The sequence below is a fragment of the Mandrillus leucophaeus genome, unplaced genomic scaffold, assembly GCF_000951045.1.
Source record: "Mandrillus leucophaeus isolate KB7577 unplaced genomic scaffold, Mleu.le_1.0 Scaffold316, whole genome shotgun sequence".
NCBI classification, from domain to species: Eukaryota; Metazoa; Chordata; class Mammalia; order Primates; family Cercopithecidae; genus Mandrillus; species Mandrillus leucophaeus.
In genome coordinates this window covers 3,571,692-3,590,799 of record NW_012103321.1, presented here as the reverse complement: position 1 = coordinate 3,590,799, position 19,108 = coordinate 3,571,692, and the positions used below count along the sequence as shown (strand labels likewise).

The 19,108-nt window shown below is 36.4% G+C and overlaps 1 protein-coding gene across 2 annotated transcripts; it reads right to left on the bottom strand.

The window, feature by feature from the left end:
• Positions 1 to 5,297: 5,297 nt before the first annotated feature.
• On the bottom strand, positions 5,298 to 19,108 carry LOX (lysyl oxidase). 2 transcript variants are annotated; one of them, XM_011987790.1, is made up of 7 exons: positions 18,920 to 19,108; positions 18,457 to 18,565; positions 16,942 to 17,079; positions 15,564 to 15,720; positions 12,026 to 12,121; positions 11,538 to 11,653; positions 5,969 to 8,230 (listed from the first exon to the last, which is right to left on the bottom strand). In XM_011987790.1, the coding sequence occupies exons 1-7, from the start codon at positions 19,053 to 19,055 to the stop codon at positions 8,224 to 8,226; spliced, it is 759 nt and encodes a 252-aa protein (XP_011843180.1). In that variant the 5' UTR covers positions 19,056 to 19,108; the 3' UTR covers positions 5,969 to 8,223. The 2 variants fall into 2 exon arrangements, with proteins under 2 accessions (XP_011843181.1, XP_011843180.1); XM_011987791.1 differs by lacking the exon at positions 18,920 to 19,108 and having other exon boundaries at positions 5,298 to 8,230; positions 18,457 to 18,787.

The window sequence follows — 19,108 nt, the reverse complement described above, 5'->3', positions numbered from 1 at the left end:
TGTGTGTGTGTGTGTGTGTGTGTGTGTGTGTGTATGTGTATAAAGGCCTATGTCTAGAACCTAGTAACAATTCATTAAATATTTAATATCTATCGTTATATATCTGGGCTCTCTCACAAAAGCTAACACACTTCCCCTTAACTAGCTTCTAAAGATATTGTCCATTGTTATTTTATATGGGACTACATTGTAAAAACTCGGTCTTTCATGTTTATAGGGGCATTTGATTTAATATTTTTTAGGTAAAGCCCCAAAATAGTGGTAAATTTGTGATTCTGTGAACTGATGGTGTTTGTGAAGCACTGGTAGCATGGTACCTCAGTGAAATGAGCATTATTTATTTATGCTAACCAACTAAAATTATTTCAGTGAAACCAGGATGAAGATCTAAAACATACTGATGGGCAAAATCCAATTCTTAGGTTTTTCTGGAAAATTCAAATGAGACCAACATTGAGGTTAAAGCACTCCCACTGGCCTCGTGTTGCCAGGTCATTGACATAGAAAGAATGCCAGAGGGTCCCCTGTAGTTAAATTGTGAAACCCTATACATGAGGACAGAGAAAAGAAGAATATGTAGTTTTTTTCCAAGTCTCTTTTACTCAGAAGTATTCCCCCAGAGAAAATGGTAGGGGATGAGGCAACAAGGCTTTGTGAGACTCACTCCTGACAAGCCTTCTCAAACTCTGAAAGAATAACAGGGTAACTCCCTGTGGACTAAAAGGCATCTCTGGTCAGTCTAGACCTTGGAGAAAGTTATTTTCTTGAGGTTGGAGGTCTGTTATTTCCCAGAGAGCAGGTTGCCTAAATTAGTGAGGAAACTGTACCATGTATGTGTTTTTTATCCCATCCCTCTGACCTCATCCCCTTACATCTCTGATCTGCAATGCAAATTTAATGCAGTCACAGATATTCTCGGACTCAGGTTTAGGAACGCCTGGGATGAGTTGTCACTCCTGCACACATCTCCCACTTTACCCCAGCAAAAAACTACATGTAAATTTTTCTATACCCCTAATTAAAAGGAATGGTGAGAGTAGTAAGAGATAATATTGGGAGAGGGATGGATATAGCTGACTACTTGTTTCTCTCATTCAAGCTTCCCATGACCCCTGCAGTTCTTGAAGAACATGGGTATTTTGCTGCACTATTCTCTGAAGTTTTCCCTTCCCCTCTACCTGGCCATTGGACTGCACTCATTCTATAGTGTCTGTAAATGTGTTAAGAGTACACTATAACCAACAGAAGTAAAGAGTGCAATGTATGCTAATGTGTTCCTTCCAGAGGGAGACTCGCACTAATGGTCAAAGACAAAGAACAGGATACAGGGATGGTGAAGGTGGTCAGTGGGAAAGAGTAGCAGTTGTAGAAGCAAAAGTTTGAAAGAATGGTTCTTTCTTGCTCTTATTCTTTTTCTGTTTGCCTTGACCCTCCTTTTTGGAACTCCAGTGTGACTTGTTGAATAAGAAGGAACTTGGATCTTCTCTCAATTGTAAGAATGGGTTTTCCCCCTAAAATGCCCTACTAAGACTTCATGAAACACAGAAGATGAGGTGGGAATGAGCAGGCTAGTTAGACCTGCCAATGGAGGCAAGTAACACAGAAGTGGAGAAGATGGTGGCATTAGTTCTGTCTGGAGAGAAAGTCAGGCCTTAGATACTATGAGTAAGGGGGTTCTCAACAGAAATCAGGTAGGTGAGCAGCCTGGAAGAAAAGAGTTTGAGTTGGATGATGTAGATGTTGATTTTATTAATCTTTTTTCTGGACATAAACATGATGGCTTGATGGTCCTGGTAATTTTCTCATTGGCAATATCCATAATAACTCACCCCCGTCTGGGGCGTCATTTTCCTTTTCTCCACCTTCCCATCATACCCACACATACGCCAAAATGCAGTCATGTGATTTGGATTGAAGCATCCTCTTACTTGACCTCACCTTTTTGACTTCAGTGATTAATAAAATAAGAGCAATTGACTCGATTTATATCAGCTATAGTATCTACAACAATTGGATCAAGGATTGGTAAATGACACAAACTGAGCCTATGAAATTCCTTCCCCTGAGCTTTTCAAATTGGAGCACAGGTTCACGCCACTTTTTTCTGGTCAATAAGCTGTGTACACATGTACCCCGGTCTCCAGGCAACCAGGGTTGCATCTTCATGAAACCTCAATTAAACCAAGAAAATAAAGTTGATTCACAAAGAAACAGAGAATGGGCAGCAAGAATGTGATCTTGCTGGTGTTTGATTTCCTGATTCCATCTGCTCCTACAGCAAACTCCACCCTTGTCCTTTGGTTACATGAACCCAAAATTCCTCTTTTGACCAGGCAAGCTTAAGATATATGCCTGTCAGCAGAAACTAGAATCCTAACACAAACGTGAAGTGATCGCAGCTACCAGGTTGTTTTTTATTCAAGAATCTTAGCCCCAGCACTAACCCAACTATAAATCAGTTTAAAAGGTTTTTTTCTAATACCATCATTCTAAAAAATAATGTCAAAAATAATAATTGAAAATTCTTGACTCCAATATTAGCTGCATGGCAAGGGTTTAGCTCATCAGTTTGCAAATGACTAGCTGGTAATATTGGCTCCAAATTGTCAGACTCAAGATTCGTGCATTAAGTCACTAAAGACATATATAATGAAGACCCAATATTATTTGGTTCATTTTTTAAAAATGAATGATCTCTTATCAGGCTCTATCATTAAATTTGTCTTTAGCCCCTACTTACACAATTGTGTCAGGAGCTCTGGTTTGATTTGGTATATAAATTGAGAACTGGCGATATTGTTTCTAACAGTGACACAGGCATATTCTTGGTAATTGTTTTAATGGTTCTCTTTTTGGTTGTATAGCTCTATTTTTTTTCTCTCTCCAAAGTCTGTGGCTACTTCACATAATTAAGAAACAAACAAGTTATTGGTAGCAAATTATAAATATATGAATACATTCTTCCAAGCCATTTATTTCCAATCCCATTTTTCTCTGCCCACAATGGGAAGTACAAAACTTTAATTGAAAATTAAGTTATGCAGTTACGCATAATATACTTTTAAGTATACAAACTGAATGAACCATGAAGAAAATGATTGTTTCACTCTAGTGTTATAAACAACTAAGATTTGTGAGGGAAGAGATTTTAATAAGTGCTACCTAAAAGCATTCAAGTTATCTAACAAATAGGAAAAACCTATATTTTTTTCTAAAATAGAACATGATTTAGAGAGTTAAATAATCCTTTCTACTGAAAAGGTCTTATTTAACCATGTTCTGTAGTTTTTAGAAAGTGAGGCAGGCAGTAAATTAGTGAGTTTTGGATATCCAGTATCCTTGTGTCCTATAGCTCAAATGCTGCCACATTTATTTTAAATACTTTGCAAATGATCTCATTTCTACAAATTTAAAATTACTTAAGTTGGTGTATCCCAGAGTTTTCCAACAAAAATTGTATACTAGGATAGTGAGAGCTATTTTAAAAAAAGACTTGTGACAAAACAATTTAAGAAACACTAGATAACGAAGTGGTTTCTTTGCCGCAGGATTTCTCAGATACTTATGTATGCTAAAAAGTATTGTGAATCTCCCAAAATATGGGAAAGATAACATTTCCCATACTTACTTAATATTGGATCCTTTTTGAGTATCTTGTGAAACTGGAACTCTTTAGTACATGTTTTAGGAAATCAATATTCTCCTAATTCTATGTAAATATTATTTACTCTTCAAATTAAAAAGAAGTATGGGGAAAGGCCTCTGATTTTAAGCTACAAATTGCTATGATTAGTGATTTATTCAACCTGTGTGTTAATCCTCTAGTAACATCTGTGGTAAGGAGTAGAAATATTAACAAATGAGTCACATAAAGACAGACAAGTTTTCAGACAAAAAGGAAAGATCTACACACTGCTATCTTTGGTTACTGAGCTAATTAACGAACACTGCTTGAAACACTGTACACTGATGAGACAAGGGAAATCATCTTTGCAATGATGATGCTTTGCCTTGAGCAGGAGATAGAAACAGGAAATTTGTGGTTTTAAGTATCACTGTTATTCTGCAACTCGAATCTGCAAATTGCCAGCCACAAGTCTACATCTGTTTTACCTGCAAGACTCCTTAAGGATGAATTGCTTTTGTGGGTTAATTTTGTGAGTTGTTCCCCAAAAACACTTGCCCAAAGTTTGGGCCTGTTTGCCCTCTCAGGTTGCGAGATTTCTGGCTAATCTGATGCAGGTTTAAATACGAATTACTATGACAGCAACGTATCTCTTTACGTAAATAGTTTATAGCTAGAGTTAGATGTATTCCCTAAACAAATATGTACATATGTGTGTGTTTACATCTATAGTCAGATATATTTCTTGTAAACCCTAATTAAAGCAGTGTGATTGTTCTTGTAATGCCTGCTGTGTGTCCTTATAAGTAGTTGGTAATGGTGATAAAAGTTTATGTATGACCACAGTGTCTACACAAAACATCAGCTAAATTTTTATCCATCATAGACAAATTTCCAGTCATGTGATCTTATTAAACAACTTGTGAATACAAAAGGCAATTAAGAAAAACTACCAACCATATCCATGACTTATAACATTTTAACCTAAAATGAACTTCAGATGATTTATTTATATAACAACAAATGACTACTATAGACACTTGAAATCATTTATTCAAGGCATTTTTATAAAATCTTGCAATCATAGTATAGATGTGTAATAAAAGAATATGAGAATGCAAAGAATATAAAGCCAATGTCTGAGCATTTAAAATAAGAGTTCTTCAAAAAAGTTACAAATGTCTTACAAATAACATTCCTGAAAACTTTGGGGGAAGCTAAAACTTCATTAAAAACATAACACCAAATGACATGTTACTTAGTTTATAGCAAGCAGTTTTATATTAATTAAATGTTTATATACCATCAGCTAAGATTTAATGCATCTTACATTCAGATTTAAATAATTCAGCACCATCTCAGGTTAGAGGATAAATGAAATGTTTAGTGTTTAAAAGTGGCCCAGGAATTTTGGTAGCTAGGAATGAGACTTAACTCACTGATTCAATATATTGATTGTGAATATGAGTTCAAAAGAAAAAATATATATAGAAAAAAGGGTACTTTTTAGTTAGCAGTTAATACACTGACTGGTATCAAAACACATTATTTTATAAACAAAGTATCTCCTTACCAGGAATTCAGTATTTTCATGCAATCTGCTAAAGATTAACTCTCAGTGCCAGGAAAGTTTTTGTGAATTGCATTTCTTCTAGCATCTGAATATTCCGAAAAAAGTTACTACAGATAATGTCTAGTGAGTAATTGGATGATAGAAATTGTAAATAAAGTTATTCTATAAAAATATACAGATTTTCTGGAAATAGGCAAGTTGTATACTCATATATGTTATGCTACTGTTGGAAGACTGAGTGCTAGCCTCAGAGGTCAAGACATCTTTAACCCAGACTGTGGTCTGAATCATTATGAGATTACTAATATGGCATATTGTAAACTGACTCATAAACTCCAAAATTATGTTCCTATTTAGTCCGTTTTCTGGTTTTTTTTTTTTTTTTTTTTTTTTAGTGTAAAAGCCAATCTCCTGTCAGTACTCAGCATTCTTTTTATCATTGCCAGTTCCTATTTTTTAAAATGTATTTAGAGTTTGGTAAGACTGGACTGTGTTCTTTATTTTATTAATTGATAACCTCCATCAACTAATCATTATCTTTGAGTTTTGGCAGTTATTCAGAGAAGAGATTCAAAATTCAAAATAATTCAAAGAAGTTCAAAAATACTGAGTGTTAAATCAGTACTTGTGAGTTACTTGGGTGTGTTTAGAGGTGCCAGGAGGGGAATGAAAGTTCACATAAGGAATAAAGTAGTATCTTTAGCTTCCTAATTGAAAAAAAAATTGTCAAAATTAACCAAATAGTAGGTGTTATATTTCAAAGGCAGACATTTCAGGGATTGAACACATTTTTAATTATTAGAAATACACACATGCATATAGTTAACCTTTAATTTATTTTTAAAAATAAATTATGGTCATGAAAAACAATAGTGCTTAAAATTGAAATTTTATAGACATGTAATTTTATTTCCTAAAAATAAAATAAGATGAACCTTCTGGGTAATAATGGGATTTTTAATACTTATTGAGGTTAGAGACAGTCTTTTTTATGTCTCAATGCATAGCATGTGAGTACCTGGCATATATTAGGCCTTCAAATGATGATGAATGGATAGACAGATAAAAGGCCCAATGAATGATTGTGAATATGTCTTCTCCTATATATCCATGATGATATTGCCTAGTTTTTCATACAAGCTTAAGGATCAATAAAATGATAGATCTGAAATCTGTAGATGCCAGTCTGGCTCAGTATTAATACTGACAGTAGTTTTTTTTTGTTTTTTAAGAAAGCAAGTATATTAAAATATCTCCATTAGAAAAGATTACAATTTGAAAGGATCATTCTACAATCTTGGAACTAAAAAGCAATTTAAGGCAAAGAGGTACATCAAAGAAGCTATTCCATAGCTCAGTTACTAGCTCAACAAAAGCTCTGTCTGTATTGTCTACTGGTAAGCGTGTGCCCTGGTGGATAAGGATCATATGTACCGCTATATCCGCCAGCTGATGACTGTCCATCTCTAGCCCCTCTAACCATGCTATGCACCCAGTGAGTGCAGAATGATTACTAGTAATTGATGTTGACTTTACAATTCTATGATATGTAATACAGGATGCCGATGCACTTTTAAAATTCCACCTAACGTGTTCTGGCACTGGAAAGTCTTACTTGAGATTTTAATACTGGTTAATGTAGGAAAAATTCTGCTTAAGCACCACTAACTTAAAAGTGTAATTTCATTTTCTTGAATTTAGGAAAAAGCGAAAATCTCAAAATTCTATTATGGCACATGGTTTCACAGTTTAAAATGCAATCACACCTGTCTCATTACGCAGCATGATCCTCGGTTTTGCAGAAAGTATCTTTTTCCTTTGTTCACCAACCCCTCAAGTATGTAATACTATGAGCTTTGCTAATTTAGACTATATCTCAGACACACACACATGTGTGACTGATTCCTGAATAAGCCTGAATAGAACACAGGATGATGTTCCTGTGTTCTAGATAATATAAAATTTTTAGCAATCCTCTCTTTAATAGCTGAACATCTTTTTAAAATCTAGAAAAGTTGAAAAATCCTAAAATGTTTTTAAATTTTTTTAAGTTATTTGAGAGACAGTTGTGGTTTGGGGGGGACTTGTTTGTATGATTTTATGTGAGCAAGAAAATTGTATCTTTGGCAAATATTTTAATATGTTTAAATGCATATTATCTCTGGATGTATCACATCAGTCATCAAAATGACTTCCCAGTTTCATGGCTGCCTTACATATAGCAGTCCCAAGAATGGTGATATTAAGAATCCCACTTACAACCTCTCTGCCCATGGGAAAGATGAAATGATAGAGGGCAGCCTCAAGAAATATCAGACAGGAATTGGGCAGCTCCCTTACTTATTTGTTCCAAAACAAAAGTTGACTCAAGTCAAAATGAAATTGTGCATTTGAAAGAAAGAAAGTTATCTACTTATTTTTAAAATGTAAACATAATTTTTATATAGGGATGTAACTATCTGAATACATGTATTGCCATGTCTCTGCTATATAGTAATATTTCTTGACACCAATGGTAATGTGTTTGTTTCTTTCTCAGCACCAGATGTGTCCATATGTATTTAAACAGTAGGAACATTGTTTCTAAATTCATCTATGCTATGACATATATAAACCCATTATTATTATGTTTCACTAAAGTTCCAGCACGTTAGAAAAGTTTCACTTCAAAGTCATTTTGGCTCATTCACTTAAATAATACTGACCCTTTTGCACTATAATTTCAAAAGGAACATGAGAAATTTGGATTTCTTTGAAAGAGTCAAATATGTAATTACAGAATTGAAACACTGATAATTCACAAAGTGATGTAAATAATAAACATTAAAAATTTCCCAAGTAATGATGACTTAAGTGTTCAAAATCCAGTTATGTGCTTTGTTATTGAAAACAGTCCAAACAAAATTTCTTTTGTTGTTTTCTGTTCTCTTTTTCAAAATACATGAATCCTACTGAAGTTAATCTATTTTTTCCCACTTCAGAACACCAGGCACTGATTTATCCATTGGGAGTTTTGCCTTGCTTTCTAATACCTAGATTAGGAAGACAAAATAAGACAAATTATTAACCTTATAATATAATGAATGAGTACAATAGACAAATTTAAAGTCAACCTTTTAAAAACTTTATGCAACAGTTTCCCTCCATCTAAGCAGCAATCATGTTGTGAAATTATGCAGTAGTATACCATTTTAATAATGGTTTGAAGAAAGTGACTATGTCAACAGCAGAGATGCCCAATGCCTACACTCTTCACATTTAGTGGCAAGAAACCAGTTCTGAAACACTCAAGAGTACAGCAGGACTTCTGGCACCAGCAGCCCTGACCAGGGGAATTCATTCCATGGAACAAGGGTGGCACATCCACCAAGAAGCAGAGTCAAGGCCTCTGCTCCATCTTGAATTAGTCCTTCTCCAGCATGACTTTGGATATAGAATAATACATTAATAGGCAGAAACTGGACCAAAAGATCAATCAAATATTGCTGTATTTAAATGCGATCATAGATCTTCATGTAAGGAAGTAAAAATGCACTTATGCCAAATCATAAGCTATCAATTTCCAAACAGTAAATTCTGTGATGAGAAAAATAAAAAAAAAACTTACACAGTATTTTATAACTGAAAGGAGGCTCAGAGTCACCTTGTCCATACATTTTGTTTCAATGAGGAAAATGAAGGAGAGAGGGTACATTAACAGCACACACCTATTTACTGGGTGGCTTTTACACATCAACAGAATGCTCTTAAATATCTGGCAGGAAAAGAAATCAGTGAACTGATAAATGATATGTCTTCAGAGTGACACTCACTGCTGTTTACACAGCCACCAGAATGACCTGAGGGCCTTAGGCAAGTTACACTTCCTGCTCAAAAAGCTTCAGCCTCCCATTGCCTCCAGAATAAATTTTAGCCTGCTCTTCAGGGCTCTCTTCCATCTGGCCCCAACTTACTTTTCCATCCTTTCTGTCCAACTCCTAACTCCACGAAATTTATGCTTTAGCCAAACTAGAAGACTTGTTTTTCCAAACATGCCCTGCAGTTTCCTCCTGCCATGCAAGTTGCCTGTGATGCTGACTTGCCCTGGGCTTCCTTTCCTTAATGCTCCCCAGTGCATCCCTCAGACTTCAAGGCCCAATTCAAATGTATCCTAAAGTCACTCCTGAAACTCAGCCCAAAGACACCTCTCCTCTCTCTGAACTCTGATTCCTAGGAAGGAAGGCCTGATGTGAAAGTCAGAATATAAGAAGCGAGCATTATTATCCTGAAGGTGTGGGGTTTTTTTCTCAAATATTCTATACTTTCCCCAATATTTCCACTCAGAATAAGTATGATATTTTATTATGATCACTAAGTATGAGTAATTTCACTTTTTCATATTTTCATCTTATCTATATTGGTTATAAACATTCCAACTTCAACCACTCTTGAAGTTTGTTACACTCAGTAATAACTAGCGGAAAAAAAAATCAACTCTATATGAGTGACCACATCAGGAATCCCTCTGGTACAATCATATTGCTGGAGCAATACAACAATTTTTATTTCTTCTAAATATCTGGCAATATCCAATTCAATGGAATCTACTGATTAAAAGCAAGAGACATTCTATGGAACAGACCTCTCCAGGCCTATTTCTAGTGGGAAGTCAGTAAGACATACTTGGGAGTTACCAAACTTATAACAAAGGTCCTTCTGATCCCACCACATTTTATTTTACCCCTCATGAAACTTTTCATATTGTTATCTCTATTACAGTTATATGTGTAATTCTCTCACTTCCTCTACTCAAAATGCCTTTACTCAAATTATTTGAGAAAGAAATTCATTAAGCAGTGAGTGAGAGGCTGCAAGGTGGCAGACTGTACCTGACAACGGGTATATAACAGTGGACAAGAGACTAGATCCCAGCCATCACTGACTGGAGCAGGAGACAGACATTAAACAAAGAAATTCCTAAGTAATTAACTGAAAATAGTGTAATAAGGCTACAGCAGTATAGAGATTAGTAGTCCTATTTATGTTTGCATTATTCAGTAATATCTGGTTCAGGGCATCAACAAACAGTACAAAAATGAGAGTGCAAATGAATAAATAAATGGAGAATGAATGAATAAATTAAGGAATTATAAAAATTAAGAAAAATTAATCTGTTCATTTAAGTGCAAATTATTTTAGCTTAAATTATACAGGTGTTCTGGCGGTGGGGGGCAGGGGTTAGTTATACTATAACCAACTCCACACAATATGGGCCATAAAACCTGCCAGGTTTTCTGTGCTGTGGGCATGTTCACAATAATGTATGTGACTATTTTTTCAGTGCTATTCTTTTGCTATCATAGGCTTCATCTATCTCTAATGCTGTGACAACACTTGTAAAGCACAGTCTCTGCTTCTTTATGTATAAAGTCCTGGGTTTTGTATCAGGCAGAAATTTCTATTAATTATGAGTTTCTAGTAGAGCTCTACTACACCTGTCTGTATGATCCAGTGGCACTGGTGGTTCCCCAGTGACAAAGCAAAGCTATTGAGTGTTGAGTATCATTCCAATGGAAATAGTATTCTCATTGTTGGGAAGCCATAACTCAAGAGGCATATGTAATTATAATCTAGCACCCAGCAACACTTGGGGAGGTAGTGCTTAAGGAGATGGGGCAGGACAGACAGGCACGCAGGCAAACCTACCCAACTTTCTTTCATTATTTTCATCAAAGCACCTCCCTGTGAATAGATATCTTTCAAGATTCCATTCAAAGAAGAGTCTCAGGAGAAGGAATATTATAAAGAAACCTCCACATACCTCAATCTTTTGCAGAGTATTTTCCTAGTATCCATGGTTCTAGAACTCAAATATATGACATCTTAATTTGTACAGACCAGGGGGGTTGATTTCTTCAGTTGCTTACTTTATGGCAGTGGTTTTCAAAATGTACTTTGAAGAATCCTAGCAATTTTTTCAGGGACTGTGAGGAAGGGGCAGGAAGCAACTACTGAGGCTTCTACAAGCTCACCCACTTTGCATACTGAGCAATTTGATGTATTGGGCCTTCACAAATGCCTTCTGGGTAAACACTGTGGTCTGTTTATGTCTTCTCCTGCAAAGTAAGCTTCTCCTGAAAACTAAAAACCTTAGTACATTCTCCTTTGCCTTCCATTATTAAAAAAAAAAAAAGAAAAGAAAAAAGAAAAAAGAAAATCAGACCGCATAACATTTTCTGCCTTTGGTCTGCTTACAAGAAAGCTGCTGTAGTAGTAGAAACAGATACATTCCATGTATAATGTTTGAGCATGAACAAAAATTATTTGTGACAATTACTTAGCTAAGCAAATAACACTTACGGTGAAATTGTGCAGCCTGAGGCATACGCATGATGTCCTGTGTAGCGAATGTCACAGCGCACAACATTGTTGGTATAGTCAGATTCAGGAACCAGGTAGCTGGGGTTTACACTGACCTGGACAATACACACAGCATTTGTGTTAGAGTTCCTCAGTATTTTTTTTTCCATAGGGCTACAATAAGGAAATTGTTAATGAGGGACTTAGCTAAATCAAGCAGGGAAGGGATTTTTAACTTAAGTGGTTAAACTCTGGAGATACTATGGAAGGAGACTGCGTATTTCCCCCTGAAGTTCTTTAAAATAAGACAGATTAGATTAGATTAGATTAGATTAGATTAGATTAGATTAGATTAGATTAGATTGTTTAGAAATAGTTTGAGGATGTATAATTGCTTCCAATACCATGATTATTTAACATTTGAATCCAGAAAGGAAGGCCTATTGATCTGCAATATAAATACATGATATATTTTCAAAGGTCTTCACCTTTAGGATATAGTTTCCAGGTTTTACATCTGTAATATCAATCCACTGGCAGTCTATGTCTGCACCGTAAGTATCGTAACAGCCAGGACTCAATCCCTAAAAGAAACAACATACAAAATTTTACATGATGGTATATGGTCGGGCTATGCTAAATAATATGCTATTATTTGCAAATTAAATTTTGAGTTAGTACTTACAAGAGTCTGACATAAAACTATACTTATATTTCATCTCCCTTGAGAAGTATTTATTACTCAGCCTTATAGCACCTCCAGCTAAAAAAGATATAGGACTAATATAAGTAGTAGTACATCTCACTTCTTAAAAGTGTCATATATCACCAGAGATAAATGCAATCTGAAGGAACAAAATAGTTCTCTACCAAAATTCTAGAATTTTAACAGTTCAAGAATAAAGGGCACATAATAATTAACTTAGCTCAAATGTCCTTTTCTCAGTGAAATCCTCCTCAATTTCCCCTTTTGGAAATTACCTTCTTGTACTTTGAACAGCCATGATACTTTTTATTGTGGGTAGCTTTTATAGTATTTATCCCTTTTTGCTCTGCATTATAATCATGCTATGTAAGAATATAGCTAACCAGAGGTTGCAAGTTCCCTAAGGGTGGAGTCTATGTTGCATCTTTGAATAACTAACATTTATTAAATAGTATGTGGCAGGAACAATTGTAAACATTTTAAGATATATATGTGTGTGTGTGTGTGTGTGTATATATATCCACACACACACACACGAAAATTTAATTTTCACAACTACATGAGGTGCTATTACTATCTCCATTTATAGATGAGAAAACTGAGGCACACTAAGATAAAATAACTTACCGAAGGGTATCCAGCTAGTAAGTGGCTAAGCTGGTTTTGAGTCTAGATAATCAAGGTCCAGAGTCCCTGTTCTTAACTACCACACTATACTCTTTCTCATACAGTCACTGAAACATGACATATTTTGTTGAAGGGGTAAATGCATGACTAAACTGATGAATGCCACATCACTCCACTTGCTAAAACATTCACATCAATAAGTAAATGAGTGCCTTTTATAGGATGGGAGGAGAAAAATACAACAAATACAATCCTTGCTTTTAAGAATGTTATAGTCTGGAGAAGTTTCCTCAGATTGGAGTCTGTAGGTATATTCTTGATTCCATTAGTTCTTCACAAAATGTTTTAACTTGTATTTTCATTCTAACAATAATTTAAATTTAAAAGTACGTGCTAGATTCACTTTAACTCAATACTGTCACTCAATTCTAGCAACCAATATTGCTTTGCTGTTTAAGATCACTTTGGTTACCCAAGAGAGAGTAAAATCACCTTGGCATGCTCTGCCAATGCTGGTTTAGCTATAGCTTGTTTTGGGAAGAGCAGGGGAGAATTGTGCTGTCATACAGCACACAATAGCACAGACAGGTCAAACTCAGAAGGGTCAGTGTTGCAGCAGTGAGACTCATATTCTATTGTTATCGTCTAGATTCCTACCTTGATCCATACATCACTTAACAGTATGTTGAGTAGTCAATACAAAATGAAGGATTTTTGGTCTGATTCCAGCATACAATTCTGATTCTAGCATATAATACATACTCAATAAGTGTTAGCTATTACTTCTACTACTACCACAATGTTCATGACATTGTAAAGGATTCGTTGGATTAGATATTCATTTAAGATGGGTTTAAACAATGCTTCAATGCTTATCTTGCCTTCAAATAGACAAAAGACCTTTAAAAATGCCAAAATTGGCACTCTAGAATTCATCAGCTGACAGAATTTAAGTATAAGCTTTGCTTATTTGTACAGGCAAACAAAAACTAGAGTTACTAAGGCAAACAGGCATTTCATGTAGGCAAAGTCAAAATATAAAAACAGATTAAATGTAGAATGTTAGCTGAGACTCTCTAAATCAGCAATTTGAGTTTTAGCAATACATGCTATTTGTTACATTAAATTAATAAGTGAATGCAGCTGTTTTAGTTTTGTATATATTTAATATGTAAATTTTTATCTCAGAATGCAGGAGTTATTAATATATACAAGTATAAATCTAAAGAAGTTATACCTAGTTTTATGCTTGAATACATTTAAGCAACATTCAGTAAAACTAATCTAAGTCATCACTGGGTGATTGAGAGATTATTTTTTCCTTTAAATGAAGCCATGTGAAAGAGAAATTGGTCTAATGAAAAAAAAATCAAATATATAAATCACTCAATGCAAGATTTGGTGAATAACGGTTAAAAAGAACATATATGGAAGATGATTAACAAGAAAGCTACCATATAAAATGAAATGGGGTTACCCCAAAGAAGTGGGGGACGAGAAGTGCTATAATGTCTACAATCCCAGCTTCAAATATTTCAGAGTGAGCTGTCCAGAGTGCCTCTTTGTATAAATGGGGCGAATAAACTCTAGGTCCCTTGCACAGGACTTGCAGATCACTGAAAAGGGAATCTCTATATACACACATGAATAATGTGTGGGTAAGTTACATTTCTTCTTTCTTAAATAAATACTGTCCCGAGGCATGTAGAAGTTAACCTTTCCCCCTCCAATTGCTATGATGTTCTAAGCTCAGAGAAAAAAGCAATGGTAACATTTAGGTCACCAAACAGCTTCCTGCCACAGCCCTGGAATTTGCTTCCCAAGATGCCAACTGCTGATCCCTTTGTACCCTGAGTTATGTACATTCACTACCCTTTGCCAAGATCTGGGCGGGAGTCAAATTATAATGTCCTTTTACAAATTAGGGTTTCATATGGAAATACTGACATAGCTTTTAACTGACACGCATTTTCCTATGATAAAACACACAAACTGCTTAGTTCAGCACTACTTTAGAAAAATCCATCCCAACAACATCTGACATCAATTATACTGTAGATTTAAATATATACGTGTGGAGAAAGAAATGGTGTCCTTCTGCTCTAATTTGCATTATTAAAAGAGACAACTTTTTAAAGTGCTTTCAAAGAAATGCATTTCTCCTTCATTTACTAACCCCAATCACTATTCTATTTCCAGCATAAAACAGAAGGAAGGAATGGTTTCACAGGTGAAAAAAACAGAGATATCTTTTTTACTAAGCCAGTTAAGGAATACAGAATGGGTGCATATGTTGTTGACTATTCAGACTTTTTCAGAGAGTAATTTTCTGTTCTTCATTGTGGAACATAACAAGGACCCACACTGACCTGTGATCATGAATAGGGGCTATATGCATAATGGGAAATATTTCAAAAGTAATTTGGATCATCAAGCCGTCATTTTCCTTTTCCCAATTATTTTCCATCTTGACAACGTGGACCTCAAATTGAATGCTTTACAAAAGAGAGGTGAGAGGAAAGAAAATACTAGACTCATGGGGTATATCATCTTCAGTTTTCTTTGAGAAAAGTCTCTGTATCCTTTTGATAAAAATGTGTGTTCTTTATGAAATGCTATTTAATGCTAACTAATGGTAGATGACCTGTTTCTCTCTGAGGCTTGAGGTTCCAGATTTCAGGGTGCCAACATACCTGTGTGTGTGCAGTACATGCAAATCGCCTGTGGTAGCCATAGTCACAGGATGTGTCTTCAAGACAGAAACTTGCTTTGTGGCCTTCAGCCACTCTCCTCTGGGTGTTGGCATCAAGCAGGTCATAGTGGCTAAACTCATCCATACTGTGGTAATGTCTAACGTCCCACAAAACAAAAAGATGGTGGTCAGTTACATACAGAGAAAGCAATGAAGATATTAAATGACTTCCCCCATGGCTTCACAAATTTGTTTTCACATTAAAATTGAGACCAAATTTATCTTCTAAAAGAGAGATTCATGCTAGGGTTTCCCCCCCTACCGCCCCCCAGGACATAAATCTATCAAAATTGCAAGGTTTAACTTTGCTACTAGGACAAAAGACTTAGTTCATTATTTTGCTCTCTTATTGCACCCTGTTTTGTCTTTGAATATTACAGAGAAATGGACAATAAATTATCTGTTCTGAAGTGAAACTTGCCATGTGTTCTCTAGTGTATTCCTCTTGGCTGCCACTGCTGATGTTTCATTCCAAATAGCAGCACATTACTTTTTCAAGGTTTCTATGAGATTTTAAAAAAAATTGAGTTCTCACATATTTAAAATCATTAGTGAAACGCAAAGGAGAAATCATGGCATGTTTTATCCACCATTATTATTTAAATAGTATACACTTTTATTTAGAAATAAAGTATTCCTATTTTATCAGGAAATTGGGTGACTTATATCTACTTTTGTCATTTCATTAAACAGAAGGTGCTGAGCTGTTCATCTTCCCACATAAGGAAAAACAACGAGGACTGGCTTGGATTTCAGGAAGTAAGTTTAAGGCTACACATCAGGATTTCCTGACAATTAACACCCAGGCAAGTTACTAAGGCAAATGATAGAATTACCTTATGTAAAACTCCTTAAATTTAGGATAGAACAGGCAACCACCCTGGGTTTGATACAGGTCTTTTTGAGCTTAGGGAGTGTATCATCTACATCTTTCTTTGAGAATGGTTTCTGAATCCTTGTGATAAAAAACGTGTGGTCTTTATGAAAGGCTATTTAATGCTAACTAACTGTAGATGATCTTGGCTGTAATGGACTTTTAAAGAAATTCTATCTGTAATGCATTGGAGTAAATTTTATTGAAGTCAATTGCTGTATCCTATCAACAGCTTTAATAAGCTGGGCTTCAGATTTTCTATTTCAAAAGATAACAGGATCATGTAGTAGATGGGTTATGTCAAATTGCATAGAGAAAAAATCAAAATATAAATAATAGCAATTTTCTCCTTTTAGGTAAGAAATAAGACTTGCATTTGTGATGTCAAAAATCACCCGAAAATTGAAAAGCAACTCAAAAGTACCCAGGAGGCCCATTTACTTACTGGTGACAACTATGCCATTCCCAGGAATATCTTGGTCGGCTGGGTAAGAAATCTGATGTCCCTTGGTTTTTCACTCTTTGGGGAAATCTGAGCAGCACCCTGTGATCATAATCTCTGACATCTGCCCTGTATGCCGTACTGTGATTTTGAAAAAAGAAAAATTATTATATTCATAGAATATTAACTAAAGACAAAACTACAAATAAAACCTCCATTATATAGTAGTGACAATCCTCCTTCCCCAGCTAGACTATCAGTTCCAAGAGGCCAGGGCATTTAGTTTATTTGGTTCATTGCTGAAAAGCTCCTAGAACAGTCTTGGAGCAGTCAGAGCTCAATGAATATTTGGTGAATAAGTGAATGAATAACAACTATGGAAATCCACAGATTTTAACAGTAAAAACGTAATAAATAAGCATTAAAAATCTAAATGTCAGAAGTAAACTTTATGTCTAGAATCAATTCAAGTTTGAATCAATTCAAGTTTGATCATATGAACGAGTGAAACTGAAGTGGAAATAATCCTCCAATAAAAAATAATTCACAGATATTACGAACTTCAAATTTAGCAAAACTTTCAAAATAGTTAATAAGTTGCAAACTGAGGAAATAACTCTAGAAGAGCATACCCAGATTTAAATTAATAATTTTGTAACTTCACTACCCCAAAACAATGGCAGTACTGTAAAAACATCATAGGGAGTTCAATGGTGTGAGTGATGCAAGACTCAGGAATGAAAATGAGCTTGGATGTCTTCACTTCCTTTAGCCTGACAATTGTAAAGGGTCAAAGTAGAAGAAATGTACAAATAAACATTACTGTGTTCCTACTAATATATTTAGTGTGGCTATATGTTCAGATGGTATTGATGACCTTATTTTACACTTTACATTTTTGATTAAATTTTTATTAAAACATATTTTGCTCCCTCTGCTGTTTCCTAGCAGTAAACTCAGAGAACCCCAATCTCAGAGTTACTCTTTTATTTTAGAACAGTGGAAGAACAAAGCTCTTGCTCATGGTCTTATTCTGGCTGAAGTAATACCGAAACAACCAAGTTCATCGTGGTCTCAAACAAAAGAGAAAAACTTAGTCTTTACCAATGAGGCTACGATGGCAAATTTGCCCCCATTCTTTTAAGGGGGTATTAACACACCCTTCATTACAATCAATGTTTTGAATTACTGTATAGTTGTTTTATGAAAAGTGATTGGAAACAATCGACTCCCAAGTTTAAGTATCTTGGAAAAAGAGCATGAGACTTCAGTCTCCAGGATAAGGGTTTGCGCCACCTCTCTGATTCGTGCTGCAGTTTGAGACAGAACCCACAGAAATCTTCAAAATATTAACTCTCCGTCCAGGTCAGCATGCCCAGGAGGTCACGTCCCACTTCCCAGCTCTTGTCCCACTTCCTAACACTTGTCTGCGCGGAACAGCAGCAGTCAGAAGCAGGCACCAGAGCGCCCCCTGAAGGAAGACCGGGGAGCGGGGCCTCAGACTATCTCAGCCCGTACCTGGCCAGGCAGTTTTCCTCCGCGGCGCATCTCAGGTTGTACATGGACATCTTCTGCACGTACGTGGACGCCTGGATGTAGTAGGGGTCGGCCACCAGGTCTGGGAGACCTAAACGTCAGCAGGCGACGGGCGCAGCAGTGAAACAACCCGGCGCCCCCCGCTCCAACTCCCTACCCCTCTAGGTCCCTTACTCCTCACCCTTCGCCCACCGGGACTGCAGAGTGGAGCAGGGGGCAGCAAGAGAACTGGGGACTCCCGGGGCTGCAAAGCAATGTGAAAAGGAAGCAGGAGGGGCCAGACGCGCGGTTTGCACTAGATTCCAGGGCTGCCACTGCAGGCGCGTTGGGGGAGGGATTGGATCTGCGAGGACCGGGGCCCGCCGCGCCCAGGCAGCCACGTCGAGAAGCCACATAGCTGGGGACCAGGTGCACGGGTGGTTCCAGCGGACTTGGGGGTACTTACCGTACTGGAAGTAGCCAGTGCCGTATCCGGGCCGGTACCTGCCCCCAGGTCTGGGCCTTTCATAAGTATCGTAGTAGTTGTAATAAGGGTTGTCGTCAGAGTACTTGTAGGGGTTGTACGGGTCGTCGCCCACCATGCCGTCCACGCGGCTGGGCAGCTGCAGGTTACTGAGCGCAGGGACATCTCCCG

Excerpts from the sequence above, each read along its gene's own strand:
- LOX (XM_011987790.1), bottom strand. The coding sequence starts at position 19,055 with ATGGTGGGCGACGACCCGTACAACCCCTACAAGTACTCTGACGACAAC. Across the intron at positions 15,721-16,941 it reads GAATGGCATAGTTGTCACCA|ACATTACCACAGTATGGATG; the intron begins GTAAGTAAATGG and ends GTGGGACGTTAG. Across the intron at positions 12,122-15,563 it reads CATGTACTGCACACACACAG|GGATTGAGTCCTGGCTGTTA; the intron begins GTATGTTGGCAC and ends TGTTTCTTTTAG.